Genomic DNA, 14,090 nt, shown 5'->3' on the forward strand with positions numbered 1-14,090 from the left:
TTGCCTTTTCTGTGTGAGCGTTCCATCTTCCTGAAACATCGTCAGCGCTGAGAGTTTAAGGGAGTTTTAATTAAAGCACGACAAACATCAATCAAGGCGTTACGCTTCCCATCTGTGCCCCAACAATGAAAAACAACAAGCAAAACTCATAAATAAAGCACAGCTCATTTACACGAAAACAGATAGCAGCTGACTGGCGCTCCAAATCTATAAGGCCTGAAAGTGGCACCACACTATAGCACGTTCATTTCAAGTGACTGAAAAAGCGTCTGAGGTGGGGAGTTCAGATCCAGAGAGTAGAAATCCAGACCATGATTTTGTTTCAACCAACCAGTTGAATACTCTGTGTCTGTGACTCTTTATCTTCAACTGGTTGGTTGTAACAAAATCTTGGTCTGGAATTTTATTATTTGGACCTGAACTCCCCACCTGGGAACAGGGGAAATTGAGACAGTATTATTGTCCCGTCTCTGGTTATAAAGCCCATTTATTCGGCTGTCGTGTGCGAGGGGTGGAGCAGGCGGCAGAGCGGGAACGCCTCACCTCGATGCGCTGTGAGTTGACCTTCTTTCCTTTCTTGTTCCAGCTCACGCGCGGCTTGGGGTCGCCCGTCGCCTGACAGACGAAGGAGACCACGCCGCCGGACACGCCGATCTGGTCGACGGGGGCCTTCGTGAATCTGGGCGGAGCTGCGGAGGAAGAGCCAGGCGGAAAAGCGAAGTGTGTCAGAGCGTAAGAACCCAGGTGAACGCTGAGCACACAGCTGATGGCGGCGGAGAGGGGCAGGGAAGATCCAGAAGCCCTCATCTGCGAAATCGGGGACAGCGGCGTTGCCCAAAACCCAGGCAATGAGGCAAGCTCCGGGGCTGCTTGTGTAAATAAGAGCTTCCACTGTAATCACGTGCCTGTAATTACCCTGCAGCTCTCATGCTCATGTCAACATGAATAATGGAAGGAAGGAATAAAGAAAATACTGCAGCCCCTGTTTCGCTGCTCTTGTAATCAAACTCATGCCTAACCCTCATTGTGTGGGGGGGGTGTTAATATATGAGAATGTATAATATATAAGCATGCATTTCAGCACCATCATACTGTACTGGAAATTTCAGTGGGAGTGGATTATACGAGAGGTAGTAAATAATGTTATACACTACAATGAATGTATACACAGATACATACAGAAATATACAGCTCTGGAACTAATTAAGAGACCACTCCATATTTTTAAAACAATCTACATTTGTAAATCCTGGTTTAATCCTGGTTATGTTATCAGAAGGCTACGCTGAGCAGCAGGTTGCTGCCAGGTTCAAAATTTCTAAGAGAGCAGAACACAGGAATGAGGTGAAGCAGGAGACACTGGGAACCAGCAGGAACCAACCAGGTAAATGATGGAAGTGACATTCTAATGCCGGAGATGACCACTCACTTATCCAACAGTTTCTCATGAATTGGAGGATGAAATCAAGTGACCTTCAAAGGGAATGGGAAACATTAAGTGCAGGTGTGATGTGCACTGCTAGGATAGTTTGTATCAGGCTCCTAGAAGCAGGAGTGAAGTCCCATAAAGCAAGGTAGACGCCCTTTATTAAAGAGAAACAGGGAAGAATCGGGCTGCATTGTGCAAACAAATGTATATATTATTCACAGACACACGCCCATAAATTGAGAAATGAGTGAAACAAAAAACGCTTTTAATTTTATTCAGAGCTACATAATCATAGCACATATGTATGCTGTGCTTTTACAGTTGATTCTCTAAGTACGATTTTCACCAAGACACAAGAAGACCTAAAAGGGAACTTTCCCAGGGAAATCTTTAAATCCGCAGATAGGATCAAATTGCTATGGTCCACATTAAGAAAGCTTATCTTCAGGACGGTGACAAAAAACATGACAGAGAGGGCATAGGTCTGCAATAAGTACAACGGAAGCCGCATGATGAAGACGGAAACATTTTTTTGACAGGAAACGCAAGGCATTCTTTATGCTTCACAAACTGGCACAACTCATGACCTAGGAGCTGAAACATGTAATCAAGCATCAGCACTGGACAGACCATCTCCATAGAAACCATGACGTCCTTCTGGCTTTTTTTATGAGTGACAAAGGTCTTTCAAGACTCCGAACATCTTACACAGGCTACTTTAGCTCTACTGCAAACAGCTAACAGTGAACAAATTTCTTGGTGCAGAAGGAAAACTCTCTCTTATGCTAAATATATATACATATATATATATGTATACATGTGTATGTGTATACTCACCAATCTTTGAAAGACATAGCAAAAGTAAGATTTTAAGACATTGCAAAGTCGCTCTTCACAATGGCTGAGTACACATGACATTTTTAAACTTCCCTGTTGATATTTATTTGAATGTAGTAGCATTTCCCATTTGGAGTTTTTACTTTTGTTAGACCTCATTTACGGGTCAAACCCGTGAAACATGGACACAGTCCCAGCCCCACACACCCTGCATGACAGCTTAAGCTACACCTCTCACTTTATTCACAGTATTCTTCTGTTTTGTAAACCTGCCTAGTACAGGGTAAAAGGGTAAATAAAATAAGACATGAAAATAAGATAAACTACAATTAAACGAAAACTGTAAATACTGCATCCCGAAACTAATTGAAAGAAAATAAAAACAAATGTCAAGTACTTTCGCTACCAATTAAAAATTAAATTTAGCGATTAGTGATTTGTTTATTTTTGGTTATTATTAATAATACCTGGAGCATTTTTGCCCATTTTGTGGACATTAGTACATAATGAGCCATGTGTATTCATGTTGGATTTCAAATGAAAATTCAAAATAATATAAAAATGAAATCTAAAAAAGAATCGAAACTATAACAACACTGGGACTAAAGCTGGGTTCCCAACGGAATTTGCCCCGGGGGTGAGATAGTGGCAATAGGCAGTTAAACTGGGCTTCTACTGAGAGAAAACAATGGCGGCTTTGGTGGTTGTGCTGTTAAGAGGCAAGCAGGTCAGCACTGTTTCGTAAACACGACAAATTTGCTTCGATATGATTGAGTCAGGCGACCACTGCCCAGCGCCCGAGTCCCTCTCTGCCCAGCGCCCGAGTCCATCTCTGCCCAGCGCCCGAGTCCCTCTCTGCCCGCACCCCACGTTCCAGTCACTCTCCAAATGAATCCGTTTGCTGCCTTTCACAGATAAGCCCAAATATGAGATTTATCTGCCAGGTGGATGGCGAAGTGGAAACATCCAGCACCACAGGTAACCTGACTTTACAGAGACCACAGTGACAGGGCTGAGCAAACACGCAAAGGGACCAGCACATGACCCACACATGACCCACACATGACCTGCACATGGCCAGTACGTGGTCCACACACACGTGGCCAGTACGCGGTCCGCACATGACCTGCATGTTCTGGTAGCTTAACAAGTAAAGCAATATGCTAATGATTCAAAGGCCTCAACCCAAACACATTAATCATAACTCTACTCTTAATCGTAAGTCACTTTGGATAAAGGTGTCGAATAAATGAATGAAATGTAAAAATCCAGTATATATCTCCATTTGTGAAAAATTCACTTATTTCTGACCTCTTCATTAATATGACAAACATTGTAAAATCATAATTATATGATGAAATGAGGAAAGGGGCCATTATCAAGGAAGCCGGAAATGTTGATGAACAAAGAGCGTTAGCGTCTGACCAGGAGAGAGTGGACAGAAAAGGCCACTTGTCATCCGTCTTGGTTAAAATAGGCACCTTTCACAGCTGATAGGAGCTTATTTGGAGTGTGAAGGGGCACATTTTATGGTATTTTGGGGGCCATTTTCCCGCGTGTTTTCCTTTTTCACATAGACACAATGAACCCCAATTACAGCCTTTGAATGAAGATGGATTTCGGTCTGCAGAGAAATGTTTGAACAAAAGTTGAAAGTGGCGTCCATTTCAACACATTGAAAAGCTTCTCTGGAATAAAATCTCATCCCTTTCACGTCAAGGTCAAAACAAATAATTACTCCACAAAAAAAAACCCAGATGACGCTTCGCCTTTTCACTGAATGCATTGCATTTATGAATTATGTTTTTCCCCCAGATCGATAAAGGACGTCCATCTATAATTAAATTGTGCAGCAGGTGAGCTCACTTCAAACGTCACTTTGGTACCCTCTGATACAGCTGGATAGTCCACTGAGCCAGTTTTAGGATGGTTCTGAGTGCCACGGGAGGGTGAGAGCTGAACGACAAACAAAAAAAAATATGTATGTATCAGCAAACTGCTCACGGTCATACTGAAAAGTCACCATTCTTCTATTTCCGCTTCACCGTCTGTTTCCGTGTCTTTCTTAGGGTTGCCCTTCACTTTATCCATCGCTATGGAAACCTGCCATCTCTTCTTGTCCTATCCCCATCCCCTCTTAAATACGCACACAGGATGACATGCAATGAGGCTCTAATCCTTAAGAGAAAGCATCGGTCTCAATAAGCAGGGAGTGGATCATAATAAACAAGAATGAACTGTTGAAAGAAGTCGCGACCTGCCCTGTACAGGTGCAAAACTGAAAAAGATTAGCAGTGAAGAGATGAAAATGACACAATAAGTAACTCAGTAAACAATAGCCAGAATGTCAGGCTCAAAGGTGGGGCTTCGATTGGCCTCCAGAGAGCTTCCTAAGGGGTAGCAGCACTGAATGAGACTTAGAGTAGGTCGCACCGGGAAGACAATTACGTCGTTTCCTCAGTCAGCTTCCCTAGGACTGTGCAGTGGGCCTGTGCTCTACACTGGAGATGAAAAAGCAGTTTGGTTTAACACACACTCTAAGCACCTTGTCAGGCTTTCCAGTGCCCAACTGCAAACACCCACCGTTTTTCTGCATGAAAGACTCTTTAGCTACACGCACACACGCACACACACGCACACGCACGCACGCACACGCGCGCACCCACACGCACACACACAGACGCACACACAGACACGCACACACACAGACACGCACATATGAAAACCTTTGTACTGTTGTGGCTTATGCTTAAATTGAAAAATATAATTTTTTATCCAGAATTTAAATGTTAAATTGTATGTCATTACAATAAAAGATGGCAATGATCACAGGACTTAAATATAAAATTAAATCTGAATTTCAAAACAAACTATTGAAATACACTGTGTTGTGTAATGTGTGGTAAGAAATTAAAAAAAACAACAGTATAAAACAAAATAAGCTCTTTTTTTCTTTTCTTTTTCAACAAATAGTACCATGCAAGGTGCAGAAATGCAAAGCCTAGTAACAGTATTCCGTCATTATTACAAGGACATGCATTAAAGCAAGATTCCTTTACTACGAAAGGCTGCCATTAGGCCATGCAGCATAACAGGGCATACAACCACTGAGAGCAAAATTATATAGCTAGAGGTAAAATGGAATGACGTTGATAATCAGGGAGTAACTAGGCAACAGCTGGAAACAGAAACATTAAAGTTTTTGTGGTGCGTTTGTGTTTGCTGACTGCTGAATATGTAATAGGGATGAGCAGATAGATGCAGACGTGAAAACTCATTCTGCAATCCTTCATTAACAGGTGCTGCATCAGGCAGAGGTTCGCCAACAAGCGGCTGGAGGTGGGAAAGGCTCCGTTACAGCGAGAGAGTGTGTCTCTGGACCAGCTCACAATAAGTCTGTACATAGTCCTTAACCGCCCCCCTCCCCCCAACTGGGAAAAAAAAAAGGTCTGCAAAATTTGTAGCAGAAGTATGAGATTTTTGAGGCAGCACACTTTCTCAGTTAATCTGTATAAACGGGCCCCGAGTCATTATTGCGCTCCTCCGACTTTTCCCGGAAAAATGTCAAAGTGAGAAACTCTCAGAATTCAGACTGCAGTTTTAATGAAGTTTACAAACACGAAATGTAAAAAAAAAAAAAAAAGGTACGACGGAAATGTGTCGAATACAGGAAAAAGCATTTCTTCCCAATAATGGAAATGCAATTGCCTGAAATGCATGCGATGTGTGTGGCTATTGCATGGGTAGTTAGTGTATGCAGAGCTCTGCGTCGTGCTTATGAAAACAAGGCCAGTATCTTACATTATCATGGATGTAAGGACAGACTAGAGTATCTTTACAATGAAGGTGAGCTTGTGTGAGCTCACCGGAGGGGAAAATATATATTCATCATTAGCATCACATGCTCCGAAACCAGGGGGGCTGGTAACAATGTAAACTAGCTACTGGATACAAAAGCAACATAAATCTATGTGCATATCTCAGCAGCTCTGTGAGGCTCATTCAGTGCCCAGCGGCAGGAGACGCTGACTGGGCATCAAACAGCTTTCATGACACAGAGACCATGAGCTCTTAGGCTGCAGCGCTCACAGCCCAATGCCCCCTTACTCTCTCTGCATTAGAATATCCCCTGTGTAAACATGCAGCTACTGTGCTGCACTGATTTCAATGAACATGGATAAAACAGGCTATAATGAGTATCTGTCAGTCAGTCAGAGTCAGACTTTCATTCAAAATAGATAAAAAGAGACCATTTCACGCGAGGAATCAAGTTATTACTGAAAATGATCCTCAGACCATCTTTTCTGCAGCTGAGGTCCATTGCGTGAAACTTTACTAACTTTACAAGAAGATCTGAGGTGACGGCAGTGCTGGTTGAAGCCCCACCGGCGCCCCCTGTCTGAGACAAAGTGAAGCTGGTTTGCTAAGTCGCCCCCCCTCTGAAGACTCTGAAGAGCAGACCGGCGTCTAGGCTGGTCTGCTCTGGGCAGCGGTACGTTCATCTGAGAAGTACAACAGCATCATACAATGTTTGACGTGTTGTACAACAACTGCCAACACAAAGAACGGCAATCTTCCATTGTTGGCTGCAAATAAGAAGGGCACCAGTACAAAGCAGATGATGGGAAAGTTAGTTATTGCTCTTCTTGTTTGAGAATATTTAGCTATTTCAATATACAATAAAAAAAGCAACATGCATCATAAAATAGAACAGTCCATTGGGCAACGAGGATAAGATTTGGGTTTTGGTTGTGAAGACAACTGCTAATGCGATGTCATTATAGACGGCAGGCCACCAACTAGGACAAACAGAATAATCGTAAAGGGACTAAATTATATACAGCATATGCACTTTTATTTTGGCTGGGTGGTGCAGTGCAGGTCGAACCCGGCCACGTGGCGTTTAGATGATCTCCCTGTTTGACGTGCCTTACTTTGGAGTGTGCCAGTTTATTTGCACAAAATTACAAATTACTCCTGAAATGTGCAGTTAAGGTAAACTGGTGAACATCTGTGTGTGTGTGTGTGTGTGTGGATTACGTTTATATTACATTGTGGGGACCAAATGTCCCTCACAATGTAATAAAAACCTGCTTTTTTGACGTTGTGGGGACCATTTTTCAGGTCCCCACAAAGATCTGTGAATGAAATCAAAAAAGTAAAAATGCCAAAAGTCTTGCATTTTGTTTGGTTACTTATGGTCAAAGTTAGGGCTGGGTAGGGGTGAAGGTCGTCATGGTGGGATTAGAGTTATCCCCACAGAAATTAATGGAGAGTCCCCACAAAGATATGAATACAGGTCTGGGTGTTTGTGTGTGCTGGCGTGTGTGTGTATACGCACATGCGTTTGTGTGTGTGTGTGTGCGTGTGTGTGTGTGTGTGTGTGTATTTGTGTACACGCACCCCACACTACTGATGACACTGACCTTGACTGGACAGGTGATCATGGAATATAGATGGACAGATGTTTCAGAGTTTTTAGGTTAGCAAGAGCGAAACAGGAACAGCAAATGTCTTTAAAAAGCCACAAGACAGAAACGTAATGGGGAAAAAACACCCAAGGGTCCAGAAATTTGTACATGGCAGAATAAAAGAAAACTAAATTACTGAAATAGTCTGAGTCACGTTTTGGTAAATCAGTTACAATTAAATGAGCTGATTGTGACAGAGGCAAGACTGACCCTTAAGAAGATGCATGTAAGGACATAAATGCAGAATTATTTCTTTGTGCTCCGGTAAAATTGAAAATTCATAAAACACAAAGGAGCACAGGCAAAAAAAAAATGACACCACAGAGCACAGCCTTTTCGTTATATATATATCACTGGCAACTTGCATCGCATCAAAGACAATGTCACATTCAGCCAAAACATGCAGCGTTTCTATCAGGTCATAGGTGCCCAAAGCACAGAGGAAGGACAGTGTGCACTTAGCATTTGGCGGCAGCATTCCGGGCTCCATGCCTGGCTGCGGATCGCGCCCCCCCGCCCCCATGACGTCCGGCGATGGGACGTTACTGGGCAGACAGCAAAGTGATTGTAACCCTGGCTGTTGTGGTGAACTGCTGGCCGGCCGCACTGGCTTTTTTTAGTGCACGATACCCAAAAAAGACAGCAGGCGCCGCGTGTGGGCCAGCGAGGCTCGGACACGGCGGCGGTGGGGGGTTAATAGGCAGCTCTGCGTGAGCGGATCGCAGCTCCCAGCAGAGGGCCGGTTTTAATAATGCAGCCGCTCTAGCCGGGGCAGTGGGGGGGCAGGCTAACCCCGATATGGCCGCGACGCACCATAGCCGACCCAGAGGTCCGCCGATCCCTCCGCCACAGAACCGGCTGCGGTGACGCAAACAGCCTCTTGGGTCAGGAAGTGGCTCTGCGCAGTTAGCAGTTAGCGACAGGCAGCTGCTCAGCATAGGTGCAAGAGCGTGACGGCTAGAGGCAGGACGCAGGCCAGAGGGGCCGGAATATATACGTGTGTGTGTGTGGGGGGGGGGTTCTCAGGTCACAGAGACCTGCAGCGAGGTTCACTCCTGAAACGATCTTTACAGACACTCCAGAAAGCCCCCTTTCTATCGGCCCGCAGCTCCCCCCGCAAAGCCAGGTGACAGAAACCCAGCAGTCAATCAAAACATTCCCTGGAAGCGCATGATGCTTCCGTTTGCTCTCGCATTATTCCTGCATGTGACGTCATCACATCCAGATGTTCCGTTCTCCGTGTGACAGTTTGACAGACAGTTAGACGTGGAATCATTTACCAACACAGCAAACTCAGTCTTCCTGAAAGCTGAACGTAAGAATCATAATTGTCATTTTGTTAATTGGTCTGTTATCAGTTTGGGTTTTCATGGATGTACCTGGCATGTAATCACTGGCGAAGAGAAACCCATCATCAGAGAGTAGCGAGAAGCACTTACTATTGCACCCTGGAGCAAGACACTTGAATATCATTAGTTAATATCCTGATATAAAAAACACAATATATTTGCATAACAATATCTGCCAATGCAAAATAACAGTAAGGTCATTACTACCACTTCTTCAAGCAATAAAATACTACTACTACTATAATAATAATAATAATAATAATAATAATAATACTTGTTGGCTTCCTTGTGTAGGTGAATTACTGTACCAGAAAATCAATTACCGTAAAAGAGTATATGGGTTTTATTACTGGGATGATTCATTCTGAGAGTTGTGTTTGGTTTGATTAAAACCTCTGTCTTTGCAATTTCATTTATAAGAAGGGAAGGGACTGCATGTGAGTAAGGGAGGAGAAGGCGAGAGAGGGTGAGAGTGAGAGAGAGAGAGAGAGAGAGAGAGAGGGATGACATCATGCCTTCCACAAAGGCAGATCAGACCTCAGCAAGCAAGGTGACACACATACGCATTATGTGCCCCTTAACAAAGCTGTGAGCTGAGAGGCCTGAGGAAGAGAAATGATTCAGAAAGCAGGGGCGAGGGCAGCTTGTGTCTGAGTAGGGGACCGGTGTGAGCAACCAAAGGGAAGAAAGGAGTGGAAACAGCCAGTCGCAGAGGAGTGGGAAGCAGGATGACAAAGGGGCTCCAGGAAGGTGACGGAAAAGGAAAAAGAGCCACCGGGAAGGGGGGAGGGTCATATCCTGGGAACGCGGCGACGTCGGAAGGTGGCGCAGGCGGCCTGCTGAGAGGCGGCCTGCTGAGAGGCGGCCTGCTGAGAGGGAGCCGCTGCCGTGCGTCTGGCTGAATGCAGAGTGCATTTCAGCGGGGAGAGAAAGGCAGGCGTCTGTCTGAGGAGAAAGGAGCGTTTAGCCATCCAGACGGCATGTAAACAGAGCGGGATGGATTAGCGAAAAAGAGCTACCGCTTCCAGAGGCTGACGGAAGAGGGACACAAGAGTGAAAGGCATTAAAGCGAGAGGAGGAGAGATAAAACCATGAGGGGAAGAGACAGAGAGGGTAGAGAGACAATAAATCAAACAGCTTTAATCTACTGCCTTCAAATTGCTGTTTAAGCAGAACAAATAAAGATAAAAAGACTAGATGAGCAGGTTAAACGTCCACATGGATAAATATGGAATGATGAAAGACAAACAGAGAGATAGAGCTCAGTCATGCCTGAGCGTCGTCACTGGCTTATGGAAACGGGATGGAACTGGCGCAAATCGGGAACGGTGGGCCTCAGCGGGCATCCTTGCCAGCCGGACATATCCATGCCTCAACGAGACGGCAAACGGAGCCTCTTCTGCAGAGTAAGGCTGTGTGGATCGGATGGCGAGTCATGCCGCGTAGTGGGTGCTGGGACTCGCTTAACAGCAGGTTTGTGGAGGTGAATCCATTTGGGAGTCCGAGTATCATTGCTGTCAGGGAGGGAGGCTCCTCTACACCCTAAGTTGCCTCTTGAATATGTACGAATAACCGCTCCTCTCTGGCAAAATGCCTATGATTGAGACCTTGAAAAACGGCGAAACGAAGGCACAGACAGACAACAGGAACGTAGCGACAGTGAGGGGACTTACATAAGGCATGGCTGCCATTCAACAGCAGAGGCAGGACCAGAACCAGCAGAGGCAGCAGGGACCGTAGGCAGGGCTGCAGATGCCAGGCGGGCATCATGCTCGGAGGTGACCTTTGGCCCGACCGGCTAGCCGAGGCCCCACAGACTGGAGACGGACGGGCTTCACACGGGACGTCTTGGAACTATGAGAGGAGAGAAAGTGCAACGAGACAAATGATTCAAAGGCTGTGCAAAAACGTATACAAGAACAATGTAACCACGGTAACCACCAATGTGTGCCACGGTATCGGCCAATCACACAAAGAGATTGTAAGCACTCAGCGTAAAAGGGGCGAATTTCCCAGCATGCCCTTCTGCATACAGCTTGCCAGCCCACCAAAGTAGCACATGTCCTGTGTCCTTCGATCGCTGCAGGAATGGGAGCTGCTGCTGCTCTGACTTCATGATGAACTGCTATTTTTTTCTTCATAATTAGTTTGGTTATCCCAGGATCTTGTCATTATTTGCTTATCCACCAATCTTGTAATTACGCAGGTACTCGGTGATATTTCAGTGCAAGTCTCTTTGTTTTAGCGGAATTGCCATTAATCCTTTTGTACACCGGCGGCTGGAGAGTGATGCGATTGATATGTCCTGGGTGCACTGCCGGGAGAATGATGGTCTGCAGATATGCAGACTTTAATTAAAATTGTGGGGAGGAGGAGCCGCGCATGCAGAATCGCTCACATGCCTGCTGCGACTCACCCGCTGACTGATGTGTAACATTTCAGTACAAAGAAAAGGGTAATAACGTATAACAACTTAAATTCTCACTATCAATCTTAAGTGAATTTAAGAAATTGAATGAAATCAAGGATTGTTTCCATGACTCACCACCATCCATTTTCTGTACCTGCTTGACCCATGCATACAAACATTCAAACTTAAGGGCAATTTGGTAACTCCAGTTAACAGCCTATTTTTGGTCTATGGGGAATCGTACCTGGAGGAAACCTTACGACAACATGGGGAGGACAAGCAAACTCCAAACACATGGAGCCAAGGCAGAGACTAAAACCCGGGTCCCAGAGTTGCGAGGCAACAGGGCAGACCGCTGAGCCACTGTGTCGACCCCCCCGCTGACACCCCCCTGCTGCAGGGGCACCGCCTCTACGCCTGATCGCAGTCAGCAAGTCTGCGCAGGCAAGACGTCTTTTTGTTTTTTTTTCTTTTTACTTCATCACCACGTCGCCACAGACCATAACGCCACAGACCATAACTCATCAAAGCAGACGCCCCCTGCTGGTGCACGGAGGCAGCATTTTTTTTCGGGGAGGGGGAGGGAAGCAAACAGTATTACATGCAGGTGAGCTTCTGCAAAGAGCTGGAAGCACATGACGCCCAGGCGCGGCTGAAGCAGAGGCAGATCAATTGGTGAAAACTACACCCCCTCTGAAGGGGTGATCACCTACTTACACACCCGCTGTGGAATAATAAAGGGTCATTAATAAAACAGTGGGCCTCATAAAAGCAGCATCTTCACTGCGGAACAAAGCGTCCTTGTCTCTGTATCCTCAATTAGCCTTCCATCCACAACAGACCGGGCCAGACTAATGCATTCCATCGCCAAAGACCGGCCTGACAAAGGCAGCCACATACTCGTATTTTAGGACCCGACTGAAATGCAAAATGCACGAGAGGTTATGACCATGAATTATTGAGCTTCCGGACCTGTTCCCTATTTTAAAGAGGTTGCGATATACAGTAGAGTGTAACTCTGGTGAGTTATATAGCAACAAGTGACAAAATGCCGCCCCCCCCCCCCCCCCAACCCTACCTCCCTCTGCAGTAACTACACAGACCTTTTTGTTGTAAATTCCAGCAGTCAGATAGAATCAGGGCAGCTCACTCTGAAACTCAGCCGCCTTAAGCCCGCGCATTTTCATGCATTACTGATGCTAACGCATTTTATTCTCAGGTGAGCTGAACTGGGCACGACAGTCCAAGGCTGCAGGCAAGACAGGACAGAGTTTGCGGGGGGGAAGGACCCCAACTAGCAGGGAATCACAGAAAACCAAAACCGAAAGCTTTAATAAAACACGGTTGCAGCTACAATCGAAGGCTTATGAAATTCACACCGATCCCGGTCCCAGCACATGTGCCGGCCCTTGGCAAAGTGTCTGAGTACAGGCTGTCTCTGCACAGAGCTGCAGGAAGAGCGGGTGGGCGCGTCGGCTGCCTCCGAGCCGAGAACAGCTTGTGTTCACTTGAGCAAATCGTTAGCTTGTGATGACAGGAGGCAGCGGCTCAGACGTGAGAGGAAGGGCAGGGGAGCGGGCAGGGGAGCGGGCAGGGGAGCGGGCAGGAGAGCGGGCAGGATCCCTTCAGACTGGACTGGACAGAAGAAGAAGCAGCTTCACAGTAACATGCCGTCTAAAGCACCAAGGAAGACGCTCACTCAAGCCGGCGGGACAAAATCTGTCTCCGAGCAAATACACTGGCAGTTTTTCAGCATGATACATAACTGTCAATATACATAAATAATATATTAATGACATATTTTACAGTGCCAGAAATGAAATCGCAGACACAGGACCTCCTGAGGACAGAATCAGGATTAGCAGTCCCACTCTGCTATGTTTCAGCCAGACAGCCTTCCACAGTATATTTTCATAGACGGCACTGTACCCATATGGGACCGAGATGACGAGGTATTTGCTGACTGCTCCCACAGAACTTTTTAGGCACTGGGAAGAACATCAACTGTTTAATTTCCATTACCTTTCCCAATCACTTATACTGTGGATTTAATAATTCGCTTTTCGTATTTCTTTCCCTGTAATGATTGTTGCATAGGCATGCAAGCGTGGATGAACGTTTTGCCTTGCATCGCGTCCATGGTGTTCCTCAGCCTCATGCACCGTACTGCCCAGGATGGACGGATGGACGGATGGAAGCTTTGCTGACTGGCTGACCGTCCCGGGCAGGTCTTAACCTGATAGCACTGCACATGTGCATATCTCAAAGCACTCCCATCACTGCATGGATCACCCAGATCTGCGTCCTGCACAGACCCAGACCCTCAGCCTGTAAAAGAATGAGAAGCTGACGACAGAAGCCAGGGAGACCCCGGAACGCGGCCATCGCAGGCGCCCAGATCGGCGCTCAGACTCGGCGCTCAGACTCGGCGCTCAGCCCTTGTTTATTACAGGCTGTCAGCTTCAGTCCTTCACTGAGAAGAGACGGCCATAAAGGGCACTGAACCCAGAACGTGCAAAGCCACTTCATGTTGACTCAAAAGCAATTGAGCAGATAACAGAGTGCATGCCGTAGTTCCACATGTGGCTAATGTA

The 14,090-nt window shown here is 46.0% G+C and overlaps 1 protein-coding gene across 7 annotated transcripts in view; it reads right to left on the bottom strand.

The window, feature by feature from the left end:
• Positions 1-14,090, bottom strand: part of ptprsa (protein tyrosine phosphatase receptor type Sa) — a 165,375-nt gene that overhangs the window by 88,255 nt on the left and 63,030 nt on the right. For all 7 annotated transcript variants that reach the window (XM_023843591.2, XM_023843588.2, XM_023843589.2 and 4 more), the window contains exons 3-4: positions 10,760-10,940; positions 544-689 (exon numbers count right to left, since the gene is read on the bottom strand). In XM_023843591.2, the coding sequence (XP_023699359.1) occupies positions 544-689; positions 10,760-10,856 (243 nt within the window). In that variant the 5' untranslated portion in view covers positions 10,857-10,940. The remainder of the gene's footprint in view (positions 1-543; positions 690-10,759; positions 10,941-14,090) is intronic.

This window comes from Paramormyrops kingsleyae, chromosome 15 (genome assembly GCF_048594095.1).
Source record: "Paramormyrops kingsleyae isolate MSU_618 chromosome 15, PKINGS_0.4, whole genome shotgun sequence".
Lineage (NCBI taxonomy): Eukaryota > Metazoa > Chordata > Actinopteri > Osteoglossiformes > Mormyridae > Paramormyrops > Paramormyrops kingsleyae.